Below are 12,148 nucleotides of genomic sequence, written 5' to 3' on the forward strand. Positions count from 1 at the left end.
GAACTGCATGCTACAAAATTAAGGCTTTTGTCATCACTATTGTTACTGTCCTCTCCTTCCATATTGGGAAACAAAGAATGAGCACATCATGGAAACTATTTTTATGCTCAAATTGCATTAACTTTCCAGAAGAAGGATCAAATATAAAAATTTTGATGAAACGATTGAACTTGGGAGAATAACAGATACCTGGCCCAACCTAATGAGCTGTCTCTCGAATAAGGTAAAGAAGTGTCCAAAGCTGGAGACCCTCCATGGCTGAAACAAAAATCATAGCTGCTTTTCCTGGAAAGAAACTCTGGGGAGAAGAAAACTGGGAAGAACAAAGGCATCCAAAACTAAACCATAGTACTTGGGGACTTTGTATTTTTTTATTTATGTAATGAGCTGTGTTCAGTTGTATGCTTTGCTTTTTTTTTTTGTAAAGAAAATGGCATTTGAACGTTCACCTCTGCTCTAAAAAGAGCATCTTAATCCTACTCAGAAAGCATTTATTATGAATCCATAACATGCATAATCTTTTATACAAAGCCATGGAGCAGGTGAAGAAATTTTCCAAACCCAATGCTGGAGATTATGATTAGACAAGTATGGGTAGACAAATGAGGATGATGGGATAGGCTGCCCCTCATTCTGGAGGCAGGGTTTCAGCCACAACAGGGATTGGAAGAAATGAATTGTGCAAAGCTTTACTGTCAAAAGCATGTGACCAAGGTCAGCAAAAAAGAACAACGTACACAAAGGGGGCTGGAGGTAGTAAGCTAAAGAAAGAGGTTAAAGGAAAATGATGAGGAGTACAGGAGGTCTAAAAAACCCATATCCACCTAGAACCTCGGAATGGAACCCTATTTGGAAATAGAGTCTTTGTAAATGTAATTGATTAATTAATTACAATGAAGTCATACTAGGTTAGGGTGGTCACTAAATCCATTGACTGATATCTTTATAAGAGAAAGGAGAGTGAGACTTTGACACAGGGCACAGAGAAACATAAGGAGACCCCATGTGAAGATGGAGGCAGAGTGTGGAGTGAGGCAGCTATAAGCTAAGGAAGGCCAAGGACTGCACGGAACCAGCAGAAGCCAGAAGAAGCAAGAAGCATTCTTCCCCAGAGCCTTTAGAGGGAGCGTGGCCCTGCTGACACCTTAGTTTCAGACTTCTGGCCTCCAGAACTGTAAGCAAATAGATTTCTATTGTTTTAAGCCACCCATTATGTAATACTTTCTTATGGATGCCCAAAGAAACTAACACACTCAGCAAGGGGAAAACTGGAAGGACAAATAGAGTTGAGAGTCAAGCATCCAAGCTGGCCTCATGAGTATTGAGACCTGTGGCTTTACACCAGAGCAAAATCAACGCTCTTGGATCTCTCTCTCTCTCTCTCTCTCTCTCTCTCTCTCTCTCTCTCTCTCTCTCTCTCTCTCTCTCTCTCTCTCTATCTCAATTTCCTACTGACAAAAAATCATTCATTAGCAAGAGAGCTCTTTGTTGGATTAGCCCCAAGGGGAATGTTGGAACGCTAAGGAATGAGACATAAACATGAAGTACCAAGACTATCACCATCCGAGTCAGGAATTCCATGCCAGCCCAGGTTTCCAGGGAGTGCCATCACAACTTCTGAGCACCATTGTCATCAGCCAGCAGCAACTTGACTCAGTACTGCTGTTATGGCTGAATTGTATGCATGTGTTATGCAGAGGCTGGGGGTCCTCCCTACCCTGATTTGCATGCAGAAGCCATTTCCAAGCACCCCTGCCCCTTCAGGGTGCTTGGCAGCAGCACAGTCTCTGGTAAATAGGGCAAGAATAGGATCTTAACTACCTTGCTGTGCTAATCAGGTCTCAGACAGGCACCAGCCAGGATTAAGTGGAGAGCTTGTTTAGAAGAGTAAGTGAGCTTTCTTTCATCTCAGTCTCTGTTTCTATAGAACATGCTTAATGCATATGCACCCTACTTCCTTCTTCCTGCCTTCCTTTCTTCCTTTTTCCTTCCTTCCTTCCCTCCTTCCTTCCTTCCCTCCCTCCTTCCTTCTTTACTTCCTCCCTTTCTTCCCTCCCTCCTTCCTTCCTTCTTTACTTCCTTCCCTCCTTCCTCCCTTCCTTCCTTGTTTTGCATAAAGATTTCTCTCCTTTTGTTTATTTTATTTTCATTACCAAATCATATCAGAATATATTCTCATGGTAAAAGATATGAGTGTAACATAACTATATATAATAAAATGTGAAAGCCTCATGTCCCTATATTCCACTCTGTTCCCCAGAGGTAACCACAGTTAAGTATACATCTTTCCAGTCCTTCCATGCACTATATAGTCACACAAAATAATTCTACTTTTATATAAAAGTATCATTCTTCATGTGGCATTTTAATCTGATTTGTAAACTCAACAATATATCTAATAACCCTTTCCATGTCAATAATACATGTCTGCCTGTTTTTTTAAATGACTATGTATACACACATAATTTATCCTTGCAAAAATTACTGGCATTTTTATTGCTTTCTCCATGTTACAAGTAATGCTGTAATAAACATCCTTGCATAATATACACCTGTGAGTGAATAAATTTTGCTATAGATAGATTTGTAAAAATTGATTTGCTGGACCAAGAGACATAGGCATTTTTAATCTTGAAAGATACAACCAGATTACCCTCCAAAGTGGCTTTATCAGTTTATACACTCTCACCAGAAGTGTTACCCTCATCCTCATCAACTGGATATTATCAATAATTACAATTTTCTCAGTATAGGAAATAAAAATATCTTATTCTAATTTGCATTTCCTTCATAGCTAATGATATTGAGCATCTGTTTGTGAGCTTCTTGGTCATTTATTTTTATTCCTTGTCTGAGTCTTTTGCATATTTTTATATTGAGTGGTTCATCTGTTGGTTTGTAGCATCATACATAATACATTCTGCATATTTCTACTCATTATATGTTTGGCAAATGTTCTTCCTGTTATATTCCCTGTGCTTTAATTTGCTTTACAGTCATTCATTCAACAAACATTTACTAAGATTACGCCTATAATCCCAGCACTTTGGGAGACTGAGGCGGGGGCGTCACGAGGTCAAGAGATCAAGACCATCCTGGCCAACATGGTGAAAATCCATCTCTACTAAAAATACAAAAAATAGCTGGGCGTGGTGACGTACACCTGTAGTCCCAGCTACTCAGGAAGCTGAGGCAGGAGAATTGCTTGAACCGGGAGGCAGAGGTTGCAGTGAGCCGAGATCATACCACTGCACTCCAGCCTGGGCGACAGAGCGAGAAAAAAAAAAAAAATTCTACTCTGCAAATAAACAAAGTATTCTAGTTCAAAAGTTTAGCTTTTGCACAAATTTGTCAGGATTTTGCTTCATTGTTTCTGGGTTTCATATTTTCCTCAGGAAGCCCTGGGCTACACCATGATTATAAAACATATTCTTACATTTTTACCTAAAACTTTTATAGATTGGTAAACATATTTGGCTTTTGAGTACATCTAGAATTAATCCTGTGAATTGTGTGAGCAATGTCCTTTTTCCCAACCCCAAACAGGTGGAAAGACAATTCAAAAATCATGCCTTAAAAGAATGCCTTGAATAAAAATTTATCTGCCCCTAGTATGAAATATAATCTTTACCATAACCCATATTCCATAAATAATGGATTGGTGTGGGGACTGGGAACTGCTTTTTTTCTGTTCCACTGATTATTTCCCATTTCTGGCTCTGTATCTTAATTACTATATGTGTCTCTTACTATGTCTCCTTAAATTGCTATAGCTCACATGCCTTGGTTTACTATCCAACAGAATAAGGACCCACCAGTGGTCTTTTTATGTATTTATAGGATAGCACTGAGCATGTTGCCTTTGCAAATGAGTCTTAAGAACATTGTTAAATGCCGTGAAGAATCTCACTGAATTTTTAATTTGAGAACCATTGAATGTACATATTAATTTATGAAGAACTGACTTTATTAAGAATATTAACCAAAATATGAGATGTCTTCATTTTTTGAGCTTTTTATCTACTCTACAACAATGCTACAATAGGATTTCACAGTTTTAGTCATGCCAATCTGGCACGAATCTGTTAACATTTATTTATAAGACCTTTATTTTTACTTGTTACTGTTATTGTAAATAATAGCACTTTTCCCCCATTACATTTGAAAAACAGTTAGCACTTGTGCATAAGACAGCTATTGTTTTAGGATATTAATCTCATATCCAAAGAGAAAAGGCATTTGTTGTGGGTAGGGCATGGCTAGGGAAGGCAAGTGGAGAGCCTGGAGAGAGTTAGAGAGGACAAAACCAAGATTAGGACACCATTTGGATCTCTGAGAAGGATCCAGCATCCCTCAATACTACCAGCTTGGCTGAACAGAGTGAGATGTAAGGGGCAAGATAAAAGGGACCCCAGGGTAGTTGTGGGAAACTCTTCTGTGCGGAACTCTAAAAATTTTACTGAAATTTTTGTACTGAAGAAATGGTGGCATGGTGTGTTTAGGCAGAGAGGAAGCCTAAGATAGCGTACACAAGTTTCTCTGAGGCTGAGTAGTTCCTGCCTGTCCAAGAGGTGAATACAGATGTGTGGAGTGCCAATGAGAAAGACACTTGGGGTGCAGGCCACAAGAGGACAGCGTCTAGAGACTTGCACCCCGAGGCCATGGCAGGAACCACTGACCTCAGCAGCACACACCAACCCCACTCAAAAGTCAGGTGGGACTGGTTTCATCCAGAGAAGATGCAGTGGGGAAAGATGCCAACAACCTGAGACACACCCAGGAAGACTTGGGGAATGTACATGAGAGACAGGTCACCCTCACTACCAAGACAGTACATAAGTTTCTCTCGCCTCATGATGCCATTCTGGGGTGGAGAGAAAGGAAAAAGCTCTTCATATGGAAGAAAAAAAAGCCAGTATGGAGTATGGGTTTTCAAGCAATTACATTTAAATTATGTATTGACTGAGCAATTTTCTGAAAGTTATCAAATTTTACACTAGCAGATCCTAGGCCAGGCTCTGTGGCTTTCACCTGTAATCCCAGCACTTTGGGAGGCTGAGGCAGGCGGATCACCTGAGTTCAGGAGTTCAAGACTAGTCTGGCCAACATGATGAAACTCCATCTCTACTAAAAATACAAAAAAATTATCCAGGCATCGTGGAAGGTGCCTGTAATCCCAGCTACTTGGGAGGCTGAGGCAGGAGAATTGCTTGAACCCAGGAGGAGGTTGCAGTGAGCTGAGATTGTGCCATTGTACTCCACCATGGGCGACAACAGCTAATCTCTGTCTCAAAAAACGAAAACAAAAAGTAAACTGGCAAATCCTGAGTTACCCTAAAGTGACAAGATTAAATGCTTTGCCCTCAAAGAAAGAAGAAAATCACAAGCAAGTTGAATTCAGTCATAGGAAAACAATATTGCATTTCTGCACATGAGTCGTAGTGTGTAACTGTAAAATTTTTTTCATGTTAATATAATTGAACAGCTACAAAAATCCTGTAGAACGTACATTATCTGTCCTCTTGATGTGTGCCACTTCATGTATACACATTGGGCCACATTCCACAGTTACGTAGTCAAGGCTAAAAACTCTAAGTTATAGCAGGGTGTAGTGGCATATGCCTATAATCCCAGCTACTCAGGAGGCTGAGGCACAAGAATCGCTTGAACTCAGGAGGCGGAGGTTGCAGTGAGCCAAGATCATGCCACTGCACTCCAGCCTGTGTGACAGAGTGAAACTCTGTCTCAAAAAAAAAAAAAAAATTCTTAGTGAGAAGTCACTGTGATGTTGCATAGCAACATCCCTTCATGAAAAGCAAGGACTCTGCAAAACCAAACATTCAAAAATATGCAATTCAGTTAACACTTTGTTTGAAGGCAAACTGTTATCTGAATACTCTTAGAGAAACAAAAAATGGATCAACATCTCAGTCCACATTTGTACCTATGGACATGGCAATGGCATAGAAAAATGAGAAGGGTATTCCCTCAGCACTGCCCAATCATGAAGCCCACCCGCATTTTTACCTAATAGAAAAGCAGTAATTAAAAGTTTAATTTAAGGTTCTAATTCCAGGTAGAATGGGTTAATTGCACCCCACTCCATCTCTTTCACTGAATGCAGCTATAAAACACGGCAGAATACATGCAGCAAGTATTCAAGGGCTCCGAAAAGTAAATAGTAGCAAGCAGATTGGAAAAGAAGATGAGAAGGCAAAGGACCCTGCTAAACTAGTGGTAAATTCACCAGGATTTTCCCTCCAGTATCCTCTGGACAGAAGCCAGGAGACACCTGAAAGTGGGCATCAGCTCCTCAAAAGAATACTCCAGAAGATGCTCCTAATTTTGTCTTGAGGAATAGAAAAGGAAGTGCTGGCTGTGACAGTAGGAACAGCAAATGTGCTGGAGATTTCTTTTCTGGAAAATCTTAAGTCTAATTTCTTTAATAGTTATAAGACTGCTCAAGTTATATATTTTATTTTGGGTGAGTTTTGCTAAATCATGGCTTTTGAGGAAGAGCTCTATTTCATCTAAGCGATCAAATTTCTGTGCCTAGAGTTGTTCTGTGGGATCTGTAGTAATGTCCCTTCTTTTGTTCCTGATATTGGTAATTTGTGTCTTCTCCCTCTTTTTTTTATCTCCTCCATTTTGCTAAAAATTCATCAGTTTTCTTGATATTTTCAAAGACTAGCTTCTACTTTTGTTGTGTTCTTCTATTATATATTGATAAACACAGCAACTTGGATGAATCTCAGAGCTATTATCCTGAGTAAAAGTTGATCTCAAAAATTACATCCTGTATGATTCCATTTACATTATATATTCAAAAAAGAAAACTATACTGGCATGAAACAGACCAGTAGTTGTGAGTGGTTGGAAGGCAGTGATGTCACCACAAAGGCATAGCACAGGCAGTTTTTTGGGGTGATGAAAACAAGGACGCTGTTGGGTATCCTGTCTATGTTGGTGGTCGCGAAAATCTATATGAGTAAAGGCTCACAGAACTGCACACAAAAATAAAGAAATAAAGTCAATTTTACCATATGTTAATTAATTTTGTACTTTATTTATTATTATTATTATTATTATTATTTTTGAGACAAAGTCTCACTATGTCACCCAGGCTGGAGTGCAGTGGCACAATCTCAGCTCACTGCAAGCTCCACCTTCCATGTTCACGCTATTCTCCTGCCTCAGCCTCCCGAGTAGCTGGGGCTGCAGGCTACGTTAATTTAAAAATTAAAATATTAGCATCTCTTCTAAGTTCAGAGGAGAAATAAGACTTCGATTTAAGAAACATCTTAATATAAAAATGTATACCAAATTAAGTAACTGTGTAATTAATTAGCTTTTCAATTAAACAGACATTTCTCTTCCTTCATAAACTTGAAAAATAAATTTATCCCTATTTTCAACAAGTTTTGGGGAAACAAGCATTCTCAGGTAATATTTGTGGGAGACAGATTGTGTCATTTGTGTCATTCAATTTTTTGTAACATTTTGTGTCATTAGATTTAAATGGCTACTAGCTCCTTGACTAGATATTTATCACCAAGGAAATTTGAAATGTATGTATCTTTAGATCTACTTATTCTATTTCTAGGATTTTTTTTTTTTTTTTTTTTTTTTTTTTTTTTTTTTTTTGAGACAGAGTTCACACTTGTTGCCCAGGCTGGAGTGCAGTGGCGCAGTCTCAGCTCACTGCAACCTCCAACTCCCTGGTTCAAGCGATTCTCCTGCCTCTGCCTCCCAAATAGCTGGGATTATAGGCACGTGCCACCATGCCCAGCTAAGTTTTGTATTATTAGTAGAGACAGGGTTTCACCATGTTGGCCAGGATGGTCTTGATCTCCTGACCTCGTGATCCACCCGCCTTGGCCTCCCAAAGTGCTGGGATTACAGGCATGAGCCACCACACCTGGCCCATTTCTAGGAATTTTTAGCACAGATGTACTTTCACAAGATGCAATATTGTATACAGCATGTTTATTGCAGTATAATTTACAATAGCAAAATACCAGAAACCACCAAAACCACCTTGATCTCCATTAATAAATACATTATAGGCCAGGCGCAGTGGCTCACACTTGTAATCTCAGTTCTTTGGGAGGCCAAAGTGGGTGGATCACCTGAGATCAGGAGTTCAAGGCCAGCCTGGCCAATATGGCGAAACCCTGTCTCTACTAAAAGTACAAAAATTAGCTGGGTGTGGTGGCACGTGCCTGTAATCCCAGCTACTCAGAGAGACTGAGGCAGGAAAACAGCGTTAACCAGGGAGGCAGAGGTTGCAGTGAGCCAAGATCATGCAATTGTACTCCAGCCTGGGCTACAGAATGAGACTCTGTCTCTAAACAAATAAATACTATACATGCATACAATTAACTCAGAAAACCATTTTTTAAATGAGGCCAATCATCAATTACTGATATTTTTAAATTTCTAAAATTAATCAAGAAAAAATAACAAGATGAAGAACAATATACAGAGATTGATCTCATTGCTGTTTATCAAAGGACATATACGTTGGGGGATTGTATACATTCATAGACATTCTTGGAAGGATATATGAAATATTGTTTGCAATTGTTATTTCTTTGGGGTGAGCTTGATATAGCGGGAGGAGCAAGGAAATAGTTTTTGTCTTCATTTTAAATCTTTCTAAACTGTGAAAAAACACAAACATGATTTTTTTAAACTGGTAAAAAATAATAATGCCTTTGTCAAGGGTTTGTTAATCAGCCAACCCTGAGAAACATCATTCCTGTGAACATCCATAGTCAGAAGGATCTTAATAGGGTCAGAGAGAAGGACCTGAAGGTCCATCATCCTCTGTGAGTGAGAAACAGTTCCCCCAAGGAATTCTGCAGCCCTTGCCTACTGAAAGGTGAGACGAGCATAAAAGGATGAAGCCACTGGGGCTCTGTGACCAGACTCTTTGGATAAATTCATGGACGAGTCCCTAGGGCTGGACTTGGTTTCTCTGGATTAATAATATAAAAGCCTTAGTTTAAAAATTTTCTAATTTACAGTAAAGTTAATATTTCTAGGGCATATGTACAAGAACACAGAAATTCTTCATACTGAAAGACATCATCAACAACAACAATCAAACTAGGTTTGTGATCTTGAGAAAATTCCATAATTTTTTGTTCGGTAATGTCTTTAGCAATACAACAGGGATTGGGTGGTGGGTGAGACCCTTGCAGTCCTAGAATCAGTGAGTTACCCTGTCTGGTTCAGATACTGAATTTTACACAATTCTATTTTCCAGATTCAGATTTCATTTGTCATTAGATTAAAACTGACCAGTAGTCAAATGCCAATCTTTACACCATTCTAATAAAACTTTATGTGTTTTAGGGTGGGTGCAGTGGCTCATGCCTGTAATCCCAACATTTTGGGAGGCAGAGGGGGGCAGATCACCTAAGACCAGAAGTTCGAGACCAGCCTGGTGAACATGGTGAAATCCAGTCTCTACTAAAAACACAAAAATTAGCTATGCACAGCAGTGCGCACCCATAGTCCCAGCTATTCGGGAGGCTGAGGCCCAAGAATTGCTTGAACCTGGGAGGCGAGATTGCAGTGAGCCAAGATTGTACCACTGCACTAAAGCCTGGGTGACAGAATGAGACCCTGTCTTTAAAAAAAAATTATGCATTTTAGTTGGTTGTTCAGATTTGCTGTATTATAGAGACAATGCTCTTAAACACTAAATTTCTCACAAGTTTTAAACTTCTCACAAAGTTTAATTTTTGCTTCTATTAAGTATTGAAATGCCTTCAAAGATAAATTTCTATTTCAAAACTGGGTATGGCTTAAGGACAAAAGGAAAATATTGCATGGCATTTATTTAATAAGAACCAAAGTCAAAGAACCATTTAGTATACTGGAAAATAGTCTAAATATTTTCAAATATATAAACAAAAATGTCAACGTTCTGTAGTTAAGGAACAAAAGCCAGGAATCAGCAATTTTTTTCTCAGGCATTTTAGCTCATTCTCATTATCCTGTATATCATACTATATGCAGTCTCCTAGGTACTACCTTTTTTTTTTTTTTTTTTTTTTTTGAGATGAAGTCTCGCTCTGTCACCCAGGCTGGAATGATGCAGTGGCATGGTCTCTGCTCACTGCAACTGCCACATCCTGGGTTCAAGTGATTCTCCTGCCTCAGCCTCCCAAGTAGCTGGGACTACAGGCACGTGCCACCACACCCAGCTAATTTTTGTATTTTTAGTAAAGATGGGGTTTCACCATGTTGACCAGGATGGTCTCAATCTCTTGACCTCGTGATCCACCCACCTCAGCCTCCCAAAGTGCTGGGATTACAGGCGTGAGCCACCGTGCCCAGCCTTTCCTACTACTTCTATTTGGATGTACATCCTAACTCTGTTTCGGTCTTGCCCCAATTCTGCTCCAGCCCCACCCCAACTCTGTTCCAGACTTGCCAGAGCAGCCTGGCCTCCCTGGAATTTCCACACCCACTGCTGCACTTGTGTAATCTGAACCATCCTTCCTCACTAGCCAGAGTTTGCCCTTGAAGGATGGAAGAGGGAGGGGAAGGAAAAGAAAAGGACCAAGGGAAGGAGGAATGGGAAGGGAGGAAGAGAAGGAGAGAGGGACAGGGAGGCAGGGAAAAAGAAGAAAGTTAAAGAAGAGATACGCTGGCTGCTAGTTTGTAGTCCACGTTCAGTTTCTTCCTTCTTTCACCTGAAAACCCTGCCCAGAATAATTTCTTCTTATTCAAAAAAGGAAGGAATCCCTTGAATGATGACAAGTGACATAATATGCATTCACCTAACCTCTGATGAGAAACTGATTTATCACCTGCATTTCAGAGCCCTGAGAAAGTGGATGTGGAGGGATAAGTGGATTTGGGGGCAGGCAGTAAGTTTCTGAGGTGCATTTCAGAAGTTCTCCTCCAAACTGTAAATAAAAGCAGATTGGCTACAGTCTGGCATGAGTGGCCAGAACAAAACATCATATCACCCAGGATTACCAATGAATACCCTCCTCATACGGTCCCAGGTGGACAACCAGGGGGTGCTTAGAGCTCACTGGAAAAAAAAAAAAAAAAAAAAAAAAAAAAAAAAAAAGGTTCAGAACATCGGAGATTTAAAACAATTGCCCAGAAAAAAAAAATGTTTTTCATTTTAGGGAGTTCAAGGAATGGAAAAGAATGATACAGTCTTCAGCAAAGTCATTGGTAAAATTTTAGTTTCCAAACACATCTGCTTCTCCCATCTTCCATAATACTGCACCCCCTCCCACACTTAACAACTGACTAGCAACCCTCATAATGAAAAGGAACCAGGTACCTGGTGATTGTATTTAAGAGGTATTTAACCATCCAATTCCAAAGCCCCTGTTCAAATATCAAATATGAGGGCAAGATGGTGGGGGGGTGGGGGGGAAATGCCCGGGAGACTGTAGGATGCTGGTGCAGGCGAGGGTCATAGAAAAAGAGGGGAGAAAATACAGAGCTCTCCTGGGGAGAGAGAAGCCCCCACTCCCGGCAACACCTCTTCAACTCTGTTTTTCCCCTGGCAGGAGGAAGTTTGTCAGGGAAGAATATCTGTCTTTGGACACATTGTAGCAAAAGTGACGTCACAGATTGATACTTACATTTCATTTGCTTGAAGATGGACTTGTTAGGTTCAAGCCAGTGCTAGAGAGGAAAAAAAAAAAAAAAAAAAGCAGAGATCAGGGGTCAAATTGCTGGACCATACAATGCATACCTAATAACTAAAAGGAATTCCAAAGTACAGCCTCAGTTTCCATAGACACTCGTCAGCATTCCACACTCTGAAGACGGACATAAACAACCTGGCAATAATCATAGCACAGACAAGGATATAAATTACAGACTTAACATTTTCCAAGTAATAGCTGAGTCAGACAGTTGCTAGAGAGAAGGACAAGAGAGAGAATATGCACTCAAATGGGATGTTCTAGTACCCCTAATGACTCCTAGGTGATTCTTTGAGCTCCACGGTTCTGTGAAAGTCGCAGATGGCTAAAGACATTTAGCATTTGACATCCACGACCTGAAAGAATCACAGTCCAAGGCAGCATCAGGATCCAGTCCTGCTTCCGGGACAAATTCCCTTAAGAGGAATATTGGGTCAAGCTGGCATTAGCCCTATCAC

The 12,148-nt window shown here is 40.1% G+C and overlaps 1 protein-coding gene across 3 annotated transcripts in view; it reads right to left on the bottom strand.

The window, feature by feature from the left end:
• The window catches only part of FRMD3 (FERM domain containing 3), a 305,527-nt gene that overhangs the window by 114,968 nt on the left and 178,411 nt on the right, over positions 1-12,148 (bottom strand). For 2 of the 3 annotated variants that reach the window (XM_010384033.2, XM_010384032.2), the window contains exon 3: positions 11,625-11,667. The exons of the other annotated variant lie outside the window; for it this stretch is intronic. In XM_010384033.2, coding sequence (XP_010382335.1) covers positions 11,625-11,667 — 43 coding nt within the window. The remainder of the gene's footprint in view (positions 1-11,624; positions 11,668-12,148) is intronic. 3 annotated transcript variants of the gene reach the window in all.

The sequence above is a fragment of the Rhinopithecus roxellana genome, chromosome 16 (assembly GCF_007565055.1).
Source record: "Rhinopithecus roxellana isolate Shanxi Qingling chromosome 16, ASM756505v1, whole genome shotgun sequence".
NCBI classification, from domain to species: Eukaryota; Metazoa; Chordata; class Mammalia; order Primates; family Cercopithecidae; genus Rhinopithecus; species Rhinopithecus roxellana.